Here is a 17,512-nt window from a genome sequence, read left to right as displayed (position 1 = left end):
CCAAAGTTAAACCTACGCAGTTAAACCTCCTTCTGCCTTGATATCTTGATCCAGGATCTTCAGTGCCGCAAACCCCGGTCGCAACACGGGCCAGCAGCTCTGAGGAAGCCCAGTACCTCTTGCACAGCCTTCTTCAGCGACGTTGAATCTGGGCGATGGCGTAATATCTTTTCCTGTGCCAGAGGCTGGTTATTTAACTTGTTGGGGGCGTGGCAAAGATTGCTATTGTATGCTAGATGACGGGTAGTAGCAGATGACATGACAAATAGTCTCTTCTCCGCAGGGTACGCAGGTGGTGCTGTCGGCCTTCCCTATGCCGAACGTGTGCGCACGGGTAAAAACAATGCCCAGTCATAGTCCGCACAGAACAGCAGCGTCAGCTCGTCGGAGTCTTTCTGGAAGTCAAACCTTAGCGCTAGATCAAGTGAGCCTGATGCTGCGTGAGTAAAATGCTGCCCATTTTAATAGGACATGAAGCATTCGCGAGCAAGCATGTAGAGGAAGCAGCGCCACTCTTAGACGAAAGTATCGATAAGTTGTGGTATCTGTATGATCTGAACGGGCAGCTTGATTGGCCCGTTTATTATCAATATTTCCACACTTACTTGGTGAGCACTGAAATATATTAAGCGCCCTTTTTGGCTGTGTGGTTATGTGATGCAGCATTTCTGTCGCCTCAAAAACCAACTTCTGTGCGGACCACGGCTTACACTTGACCGAAAATATTGCATTGCCACCTTGGAGCTGCAAAATATTGTCCACCTTTTGTTCCTTTGGATGCTAATCAAACGCAGCGCAGCTCAAAGCGCTGCCGTCTCTGCTACCGTTCATGTTGTTGAGTGAGCTGTCCTGAACTCGATAGCTGTCGCACTCGTTGGGATCATGACCGCTGCTTTTGAGCTGCTCAGCTGGATGTAACCGTCGGTGTAGACGTGTCTAGAGTCTTGGTACTTCTCGCACAATATATGTAAGGTGAGCTGCTTGAAAGCTGGTGTTAGCAATTCTCGCTTTTTTTGTGCCTTTGTCAGGTTGATAAATAAAAGTTTGAGGCATCTTGGAAGAACTAAAGGTCTCGCTGTTGGCGCGAAACCAGTTGATAGATTCACCATGTGTGGTTACTGTTCGGCAAGAGAAGTGTGAGATCTACCCGCTGGTAGAGAGGCCAGATTGTGGTGGGGAATCCGGGTGACATGCTCTACGTGTGTCCTCAATCTTAAACTTCAATGTGGGTCATTACTAATCACTCATCACGAGATAGTCCTTAGCGAAGGCTATAGTCGCCAACATTGAGGCACTCTGAGGCAGGCCTACACGAATCCGGAGTGTCTAGGCCTGAAAGCTTTGTATCCTGTGTCGACTTGTATTGCTTGTGCTAGTTAATGTGGGTGAACTGCATCGCAAGAAGCCAAGGACGAGCCAAGAATCGCAAGAAGCCAAGGTGTAATGGTAACGTAGCACTGGCTGACATTTCCAAGTTTTTCCAGCGAAAGACGTAAAGAAGTGGTATGTGCCCATTAAACACTTTTTCAGGTATGACACGTATAAGTAAGTACAATACTTGACATGAGGTCATATGATCTAATGAGGTCCTGACATGAGGTCACACGATTTTACGTCAGTTATTATCATGCTGGTTGAAAAAAAGAATGGAATCACTAGTAGGGCACTGCTTCTCAACTCATAACATCGTACAGCCACGATTCCCTATGTTACACAATAATTATTTTATGTGTTGTGTCCTGCATATTGAGGCATCGTAGCAATAATTACGATAAAAAGTGATGCCAATGTTAGAAGGAATCATTGTAGCTGTTTTTTAGGTGTTAAAAAGTATTTGTTCTTCAGGATCTTACTTTTTTGAACACCTCATCAAAAGTGTCCTGGAATACTGCATAGTCAGTTATTCCCGCTTTATTACTTAGAAAATGATTCCATTTGGAAATGACCATGTGTAGGCATTAAAACTGGGATAGGTTATTACGTGCAAATTATTTTTCAACCTTACTTTTGTTATATACAAGCGAAATAAATTTTTGTTTGGTAAGACGTGTGCTTCAAAAAAATTACTTTGTTGGTAAAAAAAGCTCACAGAAAAAGGTCAACACGTACATTTGTCTTCGAGATTGCAATGGGATAATACCTATGTAGTGCTCTGTTTTCTTCATGCTTGAGTACCGTGAGTTACCTATGACAAAATGCATTCCCTCGATCTGCGAAGAGTCTAATCTGTTTAGGAGATACGTCTGATTGATATGTGCAGTTTAACTTCTACTACGGTAGAAGCCGTAATGGAGGGCTTCGGGAAATTTCGACCGTTGGGGGTTCCTTAACGTGTACACAAGTCTGAAGACACGGGCCTACAGTATTTTCGCCACCATCATAAATGCATTCGTCGTAGCCGGAATTCGATACCGTGACCTGCGGGTCAGCAGCCGAGTACCTTAGCCTCTAGACCACCACGGCAGGGCACTCTAATTTTAATGTACACAAACAATATTCATGGAGTTATGACTCGTAAATCCGAGAAAATACCAGTGGGTGTGTTTTTTACCAATTGTCACGATGAAAGACTGAATGCATGAAGCTACAATATTACTTCCATGCGGTGGAAAGACGGTGTTTTGAGTGACAAACTAGCGTACATTTGTACAATTTCAAAGCATACGATATTTATTTACGCTAAACGCTCGGAATGTGCATTACTTAGGTGGGAGAAGGGTTCGACAATTCATAAGAACATCCAAAATGTATAGGAAAAACAATACATACATATATATATATATATATATATATATATATATATATATATATCAGAGAATTGTTTTTTTTCTCTATCTGATTGGCGCAGCAATATGATGGACTCTCCCACAATGCTGGAGTCATACGTTTAACCAGCAGGGTAACAATTCGCATTAATTTACAACTTCGTTATTTCTGTATCATTCGAATAGGTATGCAATATCTGGACTGTGCTCTTGTTAGATATTCTGGATGTTCTTGTTAATGCAACCTGACACTCTTCCGTGGGTTGCTATGCGAGGCCTTCGCTTTCTCGTCTCTGTTTGCAGACTATCGGTCGAATTCGATTCTCTCCAGTTCGTCTGCACACAACAGGCCGCCTTCCAGAGCTTGAATTGCTGCGGTAATGTGCTATGGTATTGCTAATTGCCACAGCTACACCACTACGTGAGTCCAGAAAACTATTCTAGGCATATACTGTCTAATCAGCTCTGGTGCAAATTTCGACACTGTTGGATTCTTGTCAGCTCACTACCGACGAAATGGCGCTGATGTTCACAATATCATCACCTTTCATTTACCTGCTCAAAGAATAGAAGGTGATTTGGTTTTTATTACCGAGCCTGATTACTGGCTCAGAATTTATGCATTCGAAATTCTGTGTGACGTAAGCAAAGAGGATATACCGTTTCATTTATCAGCTGATTCTGCAAACAGTGAACCAATTGCAGGGTACAAAGTCTTTGTGATTTTCTTCCTTGATCTCAATGTTATTCCTAATTGGGTGTCAAAGAATTTTTGAAGCTATGGATTCTTTCATCCCGCTTTTGCACGTTGACGAACGCTTTTTTTTCATTTTTTTTTCTTTATCTTGAGATTTTTCGTCTCTGAACATTATCAGTATTGTCCTTCTATTTACACTGCATTAGAATAATGTTTTGTGCCCCATCATTCTGAGCTCTTGTTTTTATGTGTCTCCTTTTTTCGTACTTTTTCCAACAGAATTTCTACATTTCCTGCTTATTATTGCTCTGTTTCACTCAGCGCATGCTAACACACTAGATTTTAAGGTGGTTCCGGGAACGTAAAACTAATGAATACGTGATTGTGTATTTTTATTATTATTATTATTATTATTATTATTATTATTATTATTATTATTATTATTATTATTTTTATTATTATTATTATTATTATTATTATTATTATTATTATTATTATTATTATTATTATTATTATTATTATTATTATTATTACAAGCGTTGTTACGGCTGACCTTTCGAAAGCCAGCTTATTTTTTTTTTGTTTTTAGGTCTTTGTCTGCACTGGGTCTCTCAACCGAGTATTTTTTGTATTGCTGAGCTCTGTCTAATAACCGGTTTTTACTCGTTTCTTTGTTCTATTTCTTACGCCGAACTTTTTTTCGTAGTTTCCTTTTTTATCTCTGTCTATGCAAGAACACCGACATTCGTTTAGTATACTTAGTTCACCATGGTGATGTAGCGGGTGTACGGCTGGGCTGCTGACCCCAAGGTGGTGTGCTTGATACCGGTCACGGTGGTCGCATTTTGAGTGAGATGAAATGTTACTGGCCCGTGTGTTCTATGATGTCAGTGTGCGTTAGAGGACACTGCATAATCAAAATTTCTGGAGCCCTCTACTATGGCATCCCTTATAATCACATCGTGGTTTCGGGCAGTAAACCCACAAATATTAGATTTAGTTCCGCGTCCGTAGCAGCCGTACGGACGCTGCCTGCCACTGCAAATGAATAGCTGGTTGCGTCCACACAGCGGTTGAGAACGCGTGACTAAATCTGCCTATTATTTTATGGGAAGCATTTCTTTACGTACTGCAGTAAAGTTAGCATCTATCTATCTATCTATCTATCTCTCTCTCTCTCTCTCTATCTATCTATCTATCTATCTATCTATCTATCTATCTATCTATCTATCTATCTATCTATCTATCTGTCTATCTCTATATAGCCGCCTACGTCTGGGTGCTTTCACGATCACCCCTTAACTTGGGGTGAACCAAAATTTGTATGGGAGGGTAAGATGGTTTAAGAAATATGACTATAGGTGGCCATGGGAAAAAGATTGTGACAATCATGTCGCGTACGTCATCAAAGCCGATCCGCCCGACGCGTGAGACACATACCCATATACCACGGCCGGGTATGTACCACAAGTATGCACTTATGTGGCACAGGTGAATGGCTGTTAGCGTCTTCCTTGGAACAGCGAGAACAGACATTGCTAATTCAGAAAACGTTGGCACGGCAACCTTGACCCTACGAATTCCAATAAATATCAGGGCGACAGCACGAATCAAACTCCAAGCAATATGCATGGAAATAAAGTATTCCACCATAGAGCCACGCCAGGCCTCAATACTATTTTGAAACAAGACACTATTCAGGCTTAAAGGGGAACTTTGATTCATTTTTTACTATACTGAGATATTGCTGTTTTCAAATAGTATTGACAGTCCTACAAAATTTAGGCTTGTTTATTTTTTCACCACACTCATCAATAAAATTATTTAAGCAATAATCCACGAGTAAAAACAGAAGCCGATACAGGGAGCTGCTTCGTCATCCATGGTGGGTATCTGATGACTTCACGATATCCCCTACACCCACCACGGCTGGCCAGTGTGTAAACATTGTTCACGTGCTTCTTCTGACGCACTAAAATCAAGTTGTTAATGCCATCTGATGTGGAATGAAGCTGTGCCAGCTTGTCTGAACTTGCCATTGACAATTTCAGCGATGATTGCAGGTACTATCTGAGCGCGGAAGCATCGCTTTTTCACTTCGACCAACTGGCGCATGAAGCATAGTACATGCATGCCCCGAATCAAGTTTATCGTTGCTCAATATTGTAGGACTGGACGTCAACGAAGACTAACACGCTGTAGGCAACTAACGAAACCGGATCGTGCTCGCGTTGTCATCACATCGTTCAAGATACCGCGCGTTGCATCCGTCTGCTTGAAAAGGCGGGGTTTTCAATAAAGAGTAGGCTCTTACGCAACATACACAGGGTGGTCTGCGCTTACTAGCACAATTTCAGAATTGGCTACCAATTTTGATTTTTTTAAACTAAATCAGTTAGGGTTGTATAACTTAGTACATATTGTCGTGGCGTGAAAAGCACAGGATACAGGACGACGGTGCGACCAGGAAAAAGAAGGTCTGTATTAACAGAACAAAAAAGAGCAGCCGCTTCGACGTCATCTTCCTCGGAGGAACCATGGTTGCTGTCCACGCCCATCACTTCATCGTCCTCTGTCTTCCTGCCCGGCCTTTAGCCGTGACAATATCACCACGGTACCGACGAGAACACATGTTGAAAATTTTAGTTAAATCGTTGAATACTAAAAGAAGAAACACCGGAGTTCCGCTTTATTCCTAGTAAAACGTCAATTGTGCTTGCAATGGTGACTATCCAGTTTTATAAGCATTACATATGTACTCCTATGATACAGCCGACCATTTTGTTAACGCCAATTATAGTTAACTAAGAGCGATCTACTAAAGTTGATTCATGTAGCAGTGTCCAGGAATACCGTCTTCGCGAGCACAAGTGCTACATATCAGCTTACCGCTTGAGATGTAGATGAAACACATGTGGCTGCTGGCATCGTTACATTAGTGTAAACAACTGGAATATACAACTGTTGTAGATATGTGTAAGCGTGCAGCATTAGTACATATATTCAACGTAATTTCGTAACGTTTCGCTAACTTCAACACAGTCACCGTCCCTCTGCATGCTTCGCACAACGTCGAATCCCAAAATACGTATCATCTGCCGAATTTCGATTCTTTGTTCTGTAGTGCATAAAATATATTGATTGATTGATTGATTGATTGATTGATTGATTGATTGATTGATTGATTGATTGATTGATTGATTGATAAAAGGCGCCACAGAACTGTTGCATTGAGAGGTGCTTGACAGAGTTCTTTTCAGGAAAAGTGGTGGTCGAAATTGTTCTGTCAGCACTAACATGGGTCCCTCCACGGCTTTCACACGCTTCTAATTAATTTTATTTTTCTTTCTAGACCCAACTGCTCTAATAAACTTAAGGTAACACGTGACATGAATTACAGCAGCGTTGCTCCATAGCCTAGTCATTGTTATTCCGGTGAAAAAGATCGAAGCGGTGAAAAGCGATTCGAGATAGGGGCCGCACAGTCACAGTGAAAGCTGGAAGAGCGTCATCATTGAAAGCCTTTGCGAACTATCTTGGGGCTACTCATGCAAGTATGCCTGCATGGTGCCAACTACCTCATTAATTTATTCAATGACTGATGACAACAAAATTGTGGCTGAGCCCATTGTGGCGGGTTGGAAACATTCAATGGTTCACTCGTAATGTAACTGATATTGTGTGAAGCCTGATACAACAATTCGCGTTCTGTGACTCCTAGTTGTTCTTTTACTCTTCTATCACATTGTATTGCGTATGGTAACACGGGTTCTTCCCGGCATAACGCCTGTATAGGGCTTTTGTGCACCGGATCTTCAAGCCCCGGCACGACAGCACTGGTAGAATACTTTACTGCCATGATGTGCACCCGGTTTTGAACTCCGTTCCATCCTGGATATTTTTTTTTATTTCGTATGACAGTAGTTTCGGACCAGGTGGCGGCGGACAATGATGGAATCATTGTTGTCATCTCATTACAGTTTTCACTGTATAGGGTTTGTAGAGGGGCTGAACATAGTTCACTAAGATGCCGTATTTCTGGCGTTAAGTTTGGCACATTGTCGTGATATTGTATGACACTGGACACGTATTTCGAAGGTTGCGAGCTTGGTCCCTGCCGGCGGCAAGTGATATTTTTGTCTACCGCCTACACTTTGCTTGGTATCACTTTTTTTTCGCGGGTCTACTTTTCTCTTTTCTTTCTTTCCTATCTGTTTCCTTATCCACCTCTTCTTAGTGCAGCGTAGCAAACCGCACGCGACAATTCTGGTTGGCTTTTTTTGTGTTTATACTATTCTTTGCCTCTCTCTTCATTGTCTGTTAGTCCTCACTAATATTATATACGGAAAACATGGTTTTGAGCAGAAAACATGTACCATTTGCAAAACTTCAATATCAGGTGGTAAGCCAAGGACCATTTCGGTGCTTGGGGCTTCGATATAAGTGAATCAAACAGCGCGAAAATACCTCACCGAGTACAAATAACTGGCTCCCAGATGTTTCCAAACCTACGCTAGTTAGTTCTGCAAGTGTCTGATATGATGGCTAGGCTTTGACTTTTCCCATCCTTCTCTGCTTTATGCAGCAAACTTTTTAAATGGCTTATAACAGTCAGAAGCATCTGTTAAACGCTTACAAGCCCTCTGGTCTTTAATTCGTGCCTAACAAAGACATTCATCGAAGTCCGCCTCGGAAGAGCAGTGACGATGGTGCTCGGCTGCTGACCCAAAGTTCGCGGGTTCAAACCCAGCCCCGGCTGTCATACTTCAGTAAGACGAAATGCTGGAGGCCCGTGTACTGGGTGATGTCAGTGCACGTTAATGAACACCGGATGGTCAAAATTTTCGATCCCCTCCCCTACGGCGTCTCGAAAAATCATATGGTTGTGGGACGTGTTACCACAGATGTTATCAGTTTACTTACCTAACAACAAGAGGCTGCCTCGTCTACATCATCTGTATCATTACTGGTCGCCGAAAGAATTTTTAATTCAATATTCATAGATTTGGCGTGACGAAGGTCACCGTGAGCTGCATGCTGACGCGAAGTTGATGCAATGAGCGCTTAGGTTTTACGCGACAATGTTGCACAGTGAAGTCTGTGCAACAATAAATTGTAATAAAGATTTTCTGCGCACCATAACATATAGGTTCTGTTAGTTTGTTGCGTAGTCTGAAGTCAAATGAGTGGACAGGCAGTCAACTCATTTGACATGAGACTGCGCATGAAGCTGAATGGTTATGCAATCTATGCTTTATTATTGTTTTCTTGAATGAAGTCATACGGCGTGCTCTAGTCACTGTATAACAATAATATCCATGGTTTTATGTCTCGAAACTATGATACGATTATGAGAAACACTGTACGAGAGCGCTCCGGAAATTTTGACCATTTGGTGCTCTTTACTTCGAGTGACATAGCAAAGTACACGGGCCTTTACCGTTTCGCCTCCATCGAAATCTGATGACCACAGCGGGAATGGAATCCGTAACCTTCGGGGCAGCAGCTGAGCACATAGCCACTGATCCACCAATGTGGACTTTTAGCCACTGTGTCAGCACCCGTGTACTGAGTGCAATTTTTCTGCCAGCGACTGTGATTGACATAAAATGTTTTGTATGAATGGTAGTAGTCAATTATGAAAAGCTACCACGTCAGCAACATCGGAAGGCTATGCCATATACATTAGCTGGTTGGCGTTGCATTTCTCTACTTTCAAAACGAAGAGCCATGGTCTGTGCTATTGAGAAACTCTGCTCACGTACTATCCCAACCCATAGCGATATGTAGGCAGCACAGGGACAATGCAAATTGTACGTCCACAAGCACAGCACAACAAACCATTGTAAGTGGAGTTGCAATGGCAGCTATCGCATTGCTACTGCAAAGTATCAAACATAAGGCTACGAGCATCGTTGATGTCAAAAGCGGTGTGTGGTGATGCCTGCAAAGGCTAGAGGATGCACAAATTTCGTCAGCGTGTAAGGACTCCAGAGCTCTTCCAGCCATGGGTTTGAGGCAGGTGCGAGGCTCTCGAGGCTGCAGGATGATAAATATGGTTGATGCAGCTCTGCAAGACGCAAATATTCTAACTAGCCCAGCTTTCCCTTCCATTGTAGGGGGTCAATTTTAATATGACTTGGAAACTGAAGCTGCCAAAGAAACGGGAAGATGCCAGATAGGTGCGAATAAAAAAATATATCATCCAGTGCTGAAATAAAGCTATTTTGTTCTTTTTCGATGTTTTCATCATTTTTTGCCATGTGCAGAACTAGTCCTATATACAGCTGAATCCCCCAATATCAAAAGCATGCACTCAAGAACGAAATTCTCGCCGCAACGAAATCAGACGTCCCCAGAGAACGTCCATGAATACAAGACCATTTGTCCACTCTCGACAGCAGGGAGATATGAAAATCCCACCCGCAAACTTGAGAGTTTTAGGTTTATACTGATCTGCAAATGTAGATATCCGCAAAGGTTCCAGGTACATACTGATGAATTATATCTTTGAGCAGCCTGATCAACGACGCCGCGAACGTGAGACTGTGCATCTAGACCGGCTCACGCCTCACCTTTATGCTGTAGTTTTCTGTCCCTAAGTCGCCAGGGTGGCACTTTATTTTTCAGGAGGGGAGATAAATGTAATCAACATCAGCGCTGTTGCGAAAGGCAGAGGGTACCACTCTCAGGTAGAAATGCGACGACATTTGTGCTTGGCACATCGCGACGCTTGCACCCACTCGGCTGTTGCTCCCCGACCTTCTTAGACGAACCACATGGTTTATTACAGACGTACTGCGCTGAAACGCCTTGTTTTATTTAGTGTAGGTACTGCATTTTTGTCAAACTATGACCTAGTTGGGAACCCAGAAGGTCGAAAATTGCAGCGCTGCTCATTTGAAAGTCAGACATACGTTTACCCCGAAAAGCATCAATGCGACCATTGTTGTATGCATTCGATCGGGTGATTTTGGTAGCAAAAAATGCCCCACCTCCCCAAACAAAATCCAAAAAAAATATTGGCCCCGTATCTGCATGTAATCTGCAAATGTCGTCAAAAGACGATAGTATTGCGTGTGGAGAGAGTGAACAAAACATTTATTTGATGTTCTGCGCAAGAAAATCAGTGAATGATATTCTGGAGGCGCTGCGTTAGAGTGCCTCGAGCATGCAGCGGAGGCGAACGAGCGCATCAAGTCACGTCACACGTGAGACATGAGCGCCATCTGGCAGTTTCTTTTGAAAAATAAAGCGTGCGGCCGTGCACGCCCGTCTCAGAGGTGATAAGGTGTAGAACGCGAGGCGACGGGTAGGTGCCACCACCATCTCGTCTTAGCAAAGCGTTAGAAACGCTCCCCGTTCCGTGCAAGCGTTGCATGGTTAGCGCAGCGTGATAAGCGCTACGGTCTTTAAAATTACTTATGTATGCGTTTTCTAGTAATCGATGCATATGAAGAATATATGCGTGTTGTTATGGTACCACAGACATGCGCAATAATTGGTTTTTAATTGACAATTGCACAAGCATGAACGCTCAACCTTGAGCAACATTGGTGTTCGCTGCAGATGGGGTCGGCCGTTTCAAGTACTCTATGCCGGTAAGAGTGGACAAACAGACAAATGTACAGACAGACAGACAGACAGACAGACAGACAGACAGACAGACAGACAGACAGACAGACAGACAAACAGACGGACGGACAGACAGACAGACAAATCAAAATTTTTTGCGTCGAAGGTCCCCAAGAAAGACTATCGTGTTTAAAATGCTAATGCGTTTCTTGCGCCAAGAGAGGGTGCCATTGCCGTCTGACATTCGCCTTCACCGATTTCTGCCATTGTCTTGAAAGGCGGCCAACCAGCGAACGGCTGAGAGTATGGGGCAAGAATAATCAAATGTTGACACTCAGCAACCCTCAGCGGCCAGATAATGTTCGGTCTTTCACGCTGCGAGCCGTCAGATGGCACCACGGCTAACGTACCTAGCGCTGGCGCATTGAAATTACCCTGCCTCGCCAATGTTTCCGCTCCAAGTGGTGCGATCAAAATCGCGAAAGTAATTTGTTATTTCAGATTGAAAGATAAAACTTTGCCAGAAATTATGATTCATTACCACGAAAATTTCTTCTGCAGAGTGTGAATGTCGTGAAAACCGAGTGATCAGGGAGTACTCAAAGCTAAGTTCTACTCGGGCGCTAGCATTTTTTGCCTATTCGCGGCACTCCTCGTTGCAAATAATAATTTTTAAAAACGCTCACCAGCGTGTCTTTCCTCCATAAAAATATTTTCCTGTGGGGAAGAAATGCAAGTAAAGCCGACGTGCTGAAATTTAGCTGCATTTTTTTACAGACCCAAGAGCTCTCCACTATTGCACTTATATAATTGAAATCGTGGTTTTGGCGAGTAAAACCTACTAATTATTATGACCCCTCAATTAAGGAGACTCGTTACTTCACCAGGAATATATTTCATGTGCATAGCTGCTTTCTCTACACAGGAAACTGTTTATTCATAGCTGCACATGTTGCATGTGAACGCTATATAAATAAATACTTGAAACACGCAAGCATTTCATATCAAGCACACAAGAGTAATGCAGCTGTTCCTCGAAATATATAAGAATTAGAACCTCGAAAGTATGCCATATAGAGCACACTGAAGCAAGGCGGTTGTTCGTGGCTAAATGCTACAATGAGAATTCACAGATTTCTGTCAACGATCCCTGTCAGACGGCGCTTTACAGAGAGGCACACGCTTCGTGCAAGTCTAATAGTCAGAGCATCAGTTAGGTAAAAAACATGTTCTACCCATTTGGGGAACCTATCAGCAATTCTATGTCACCTTCATTGATAGAACAGCATTAAACGCACGCGAACGAAAAAACCTGGCTTCAAGGCAGCATGGTCACACATGTCAACAAAAATATGCAGAATCAGCAGCATGGGTTTCTGCCGGGCGTTCTGCTGAGACGGATGATCCTGCTCGTCGTAACACTTCTAAGAAGGCACCAATGAAGCTGCAAGATGCCTGATAACGACACGAACATTATCTGAACGTGCTGAGATTTGCGCTAATTAACGCGATGTGGGGAAGGTGTCAGCCCCTGCATATACTTACATCTTGGTCGAGAGTGAGGAGTGAGTAGACCGTATAGCGGGGCACCAGCGTTCTCGGCTCGTTGGCGTTTCACAGTGGCGTCTCCAGCACACATTTCCGGATATTTTTGAGAGGCGCCAAGCCAGCGAGTGGTCAAGAGTGGTGGTGTTGGTAGTGGTTAGAAGACGAAAAAGGCACCTGATTTCTGCAGCTTGGTCGGGAGCACGGCGCAGTGCCTAAGAGAGTGAGACGCGTGCCAACGGGAAAGTAGGGCGCAGAGGAGGAGGAGAAAGAGCGAATGACGAGAAAAGGAGCGGTGAATCACTGCACAATAGAGTTTCACACAATAATACTTAAAGAGAAATCTGGTGCTAGTGTCTACGCGGGCTCCTTCAGTGGTGCTTGTACCCCTATGAGATTTATCGAAATACAGGCTTCGGATTCGCTTCGGATGGATTACGTTCTTGAGATTCTCGCTGCTTGTTTTCCGTGTGTAATACAAAGTGATATGAACTTGTATTTAATTGAAACTTGCTTTATTTATTTGTACGTAGACTTTGTTGCAAAACGCTTTGCGGACCAGACAGCAAAAAGGAAACCTGGGCAATTCAACCATCAATGTATGCATTGCTCAGCCATTGCCTTCCAGTTTTGGCATCCATTTAATGAATTAATTTTACAAGACTTGAAAACAAACATGCTAGTTTTTCTCTTCAAAGTACGCATTATCTATTTGTGGAAATAACCATACAGTATTAAGCAAGAAACACTCAATGATTCGTCTTCTGCGATGCTTGGTGCGTCTGTCCAAGGGGCCTGCCATCTACGAACCTCTTGTTCCGTTGTGAAGTCAAGTCAGCGGAGCGTCACGATGCGTGTGCTTAGCTTCGTCATTGTTTTCAAGTCTATTTAAAATGAGTTTAGGCGAGACGCGCTCGTGATAAAAACTCGATGCAATATGCAAACTCGATGCAAACTCGATGCAATGAACTCGATGCAATATTCTGCACTGGCATAAGACACTATATCCATGTGCAGTGATGAGTGGACAAAGCTTCGTTTAAACTGCCAATCACGACTCCTAAAGCTCCACCGTCAAAGCAAATCAAAAGACCTAGTGGTCTTCAGCCTCTCCGAACAACAAAAAACTGCCTCGTCGCTTTTTACCGCACCCCACTACCAGCGCTGTGCAAAGAACGAAACTGAAAGTGTAGAAAAAGATATGTAATCAGTTCACTAGCTAACACTATCCAATTCGAAGCTTGTACTTCCCATCATTCCCATGAGGGTACATGATCGCCGCGCCAGGTTCCTCTCTAGGTATTAATGTGTAAAACTCTATGCACTGCACCTACCCTGTCCTACACTCACTCGCTTCACATGCTCCGGTTGCTAGGGGCGGCGAGGATAAGCGCGCTCGCCCGAAGCTGTTGCTATGGGAAAGTGAGTCAGAGCGGAGAGATAACACCTGCCGATGCGCGGACACCACCGCGGAAAACGCTGGATGCCTGAGATAGCCTGAATAAGAAATGGATTCGAGCTTCAAAATTTTTTTCGCTGGGAAAAGTCTTAAGCTGGCGCTTCTCTTGCAACTAAACCGGCAAATTATATTTTAAGTGATGACTTGATCATGCATGAAAAGTCCAGACGGCAATCCTATCATCAAAAGTGTGCTAAAATATCAGCGTGACCACAAAATTGATAAAAAAACAATATGTAAGAAAAGCAGTTAGGTTAAATTTGCACGATGTTCTTTATGTTTTTCACATGATTCACACATTCTTCGGTGCCCGTGATGACAAAGAAGCTATCCAAGGCTAATTAAGCAGCAAGGCTCGAGCCGTCAAGCTCCTTCAAAGCAGCGTGAAATGGAGCTGGATTAGCGACTTGCTTAAATAAATTTTGGTTGCGCTAAGGAATGGGTACGCGCATTCTTTTCTTTTCGTGACAACGAAATTCTCACGAAAACAAATAAATGCCACTTCATCGACCATTTCGTTACAGAAGAGTTTTGGTCTAGTTCGCGACCAGGAACTTGGTGTTGCGTAAAAAGGTAAGTAATATATAAATGAATCTTGCGGTAAAACGTCACAGTTGGCAGCTTACCACCAGAGAGGCAAAATGTTGATATGTTGTTGTTGTTGTTGTTGTTGTTGTTGTTCTCTTATTGCTAGTGGCGCATACCCACTGTGGATATGAGCGAATAAGGTGCATAGCTCGTGCACGAAGAAAAAAAAGAAGTGATGATATGTGGTGTTTTCGTAATTTCGTTAAGTTAAAACTTAAGTTTTCAAAATTATTCTCGTCAGGTTATTACGGCAGTCTTGAATACAGGCTGAAAAGCATATTACTTCTAGTTAAATTGAATGTTTTACGTAATATTGTCATTCCATTTGTTTATTTTTGGTTTTAAATTCCATAGCTTACCTGAAATAACATTTAACAGTCTCTACGTTGCATTCTTGGCCAATCCGCCAAAGTGGGTACGTGCCATGTACCTAGCAAAGCAAAGCAAAGCAAACGTCCCAAAACCACCATATTGTTACGAGACAATGCCCCACTTAAACAGTGAGATAGGCGCTGAGGAAGACGAGGTGACTTGTGTGTGCGCGCGCTCTCTCTTGTTCGCCATCTTGGCTTGCGCGTTGGCGCTGTGTAAATATATTTTAAAACGCCTAGTTTCCCTTGTGCCTTCACGCAACATTTTGGTGGAGGTGCTGGGTAAATTTCTTCCTTGATTTCTCCCCTGTCGCAATTGCAGTAACACGTGGAAACATGAACAAACACTTTTATGTTCTCCATCTCGTTGCAAAGCTCTATTATTCTTCTCGTGCCATTTAGGTTCATTTTGACGGCATTCTTGATGGGTTCGTCGAACTTTACTGTAGCAGCAGAGTGGATGACAACGTTTACTGTATCCAGCAGCAGCTGCCTGTCCTTGGGCTTCAGGCCCAAATCTGGAAGAGTCAGGTCGCCTTCCAGGACAACAATCTTCTGAAAGGCCTGCGGCCTCTCTTGCCTCAGCCTCTGGAACAGCTGCATTTTGAGGATGTCTGCAATGCGATCTTCGGCGCGTAGTCCCCTTTTGCCACGAACAATTAGGTAGATCGATCCAACGTCGGCACACGAGCGAAGAATCTTTTCCAACAAAACCTTGCCAACGAAGCCTGTAACTCCCGTAATGAGGACGCTGCTGCGGGCGAAGAACCTCGCGAGTCCGGGCTCCAGCGGTCGGCCTAGCGTGTCGGTCATTTCAGTCATTGCGCGCTGGTCTTCTGGTGGTGAACGGCGGTGGTGCCGCTAGGAGTCGCGGTTGTTCGGGGCCCTCGTAAGGTCCGCCGGGGACCTCAGCCTCCGGGACTGGGACCGGGAGGCATGGTGACGAGGGCCCTCGATGGATGTGCGCACTTAGCTGCAAGGGACACGCTGCTGTGGTTGCGGGCACCGCCGTAGGCGCTGCAGCACCCAGTGCGAGGAACATCATCGAGAAGCTTCATTCTGCGGCACCCGATCCTTCTACTCGATTGTTCGTGCTTAAGGATGACACATTGTACCGTTGCAACGTCCGCCCTGATGGACACGAACTGCTCCTTGTGGTACCTTCCCACCTACGTGCGAGCGTGATCGGCCAGCTTCATGACGCTCCCACTGCCGGTCACCTCGGACTGTCTCGGACGTATGACCGCGTACAGCGTCGATTTTACTGGCCCAGTCTTTATCGCTCGGTCCGCAGCTACGTCGCCTCATGCGATCAGTGTCAACGCCGCAAAAAACCTTCTATGAGTCCTGCCGGGTTCCTCCAACCACTTGACGTTCCCTTTGATCCCTTCTTCCGACTTGGTCTTGACCTCCTAGGCCCTTTCCCTGCATCCACTTTGGGGAACAAGTGGATAGCTGTCGCGACGGATCATACAACCCGGTACGCTATCACGCGGGCTTTGCCAACCAGCTGCGCCACAGACGTTGCCGATTTTCTCCTGCACGACGTCATACTTCACCATGGCGCCCCACGCCAACTCCTAACAGATCGTGGGCGCTATTTCCTTTCCCGAGTTATCGACGACCTGCTTCGCTCCTGCGAGACGAAACATAAATTTACGACAGCTTACCACCCGCAAACTAACGGACTCACTGAACGATTCAACCGGACTTTAACTGATATGCTCGCTATGTACGTATCGTCCGACCACCAGGACTGGGACGTTGCATTGCCCTTCGTTACGTTTGCCTATAATTCTTCACGCCATGATGCAGCTGGTTTTTCACCTTTCTACCTGGTGTTTGGCCGTCATCCAACTTTACCTTTCGACACCATCTTTCCGACAGCCGTCGACTTTACGACTGAATACACCCGTGATGCTATCACCAGGGCTCGCAAAGCACGAGAAGTTGCTCGTCAGCGCCTTTTAGCATCGCAAGATCACCAGCGGCATCGTTACGACTCACATCACCGCCAAATTTCCTTTACACCAGGTTCTCTTGTGCTATTGTGGACTCCGACTAGACGCGTCGGACTTTCTGAAAAACTGCTTTCCCGGTACTCGGGACCCTACCGCGTATTGCGCCAGGTGACAGATGTGACATACGAGATAGCCCCGCTCGAGTCTTCCTCCGCCTCCGCTTCGCTGTCTACAGACATTGTCCACGTATCCCGCCTTAAGCTTTACCACTCGGCAACACAATAGAAAGCACCGAGACGGTGCTTCAGCACCCGGGGGTTATGTTACGAGACAATGCCCCACTTAAACAGTGAGATAGGCGCTGAGGAAGACGAGGTGACTTGTGTGTGCGCGCGCTCTCTCTTGTTCGCCATCTTGGCTTGCGCGTTGGCGCTGTGTAAATATATTTTAAAACGCCTAGTTTCCCTTGTGCCTTCACGCAACAATATGATTATGAGAGACGCCTTAGTGGAGGGCTCCAAAAATTTAGACCAGCTGAGATTTTTTAACGA

At 44.4% G+C, this 17,512-nt stretch overlaps 2 protein-coding genes across 3 annotated transcripts in view; both read right to left on the bottom strand.

Annotated features, from left to right (window-relative positions):
- Positions 1 to 17,512, bottom strand: part of LOC119161592 (netrin receptor DCC) — a 135,375-nt gene that overhangs the window by 48,892 nt on the left and 68,971 nt on the right. The window lies entirely within an intron of this gene.
- Positions 312 to 15,837, bottom strand: LOC142776977 (putative fatty acyl-CoA reductase CG5065). The gene is made up of 2 exons (XM_075881289.1): positions 15,264 to 15,837; positions 312 to 436 (listed from the first exon to the last, which is right to left on the bottom strand). Exons 1-2 carry the CDS (start codon positions 15,820 to 15,822, stop codon positions 312 to 314), a joined length of 684 nt encoding a protein of 227 aa, XP_075737404.1. The 5' UTR covers positions 15,823 to 15,837.

Source organism: Rhipicephalus microplus, chromosome X (genome assembly GCF_043290135.1).
Source record: "Rhipicephalus microplus isolate Deutch F79 chromosome X, USDA_Rmic, whole genome shotgun sequence".
Lineage (NCBI taxonomy): Eukaryota > Metazoa > Arthropoda > Arachnida > Ixodida > Ixodidae > Rhipicephalus > Rhipicephalus microplus.
Note: the sequence above shows the minus strand (reverse complement) of the source record. Positions and strands in the feature narration are given on the sequence as shown.

Coding starts and splice junctions, on each gene's coding strand:
- LOC142776977 (XM_075881289.1), bottom strand. CDS start 15,822: ATGACTGAAATGACCGACACGCTAGGCCGACCGCTGGAGCCCGGACTC. Junction 437..15,263: donor CCCAGCACCTCCACCAAAAT/GTTGCGTGAAGG, acceptor TTACTCACGCAG/CATCAGGCTCACTTGATCTA.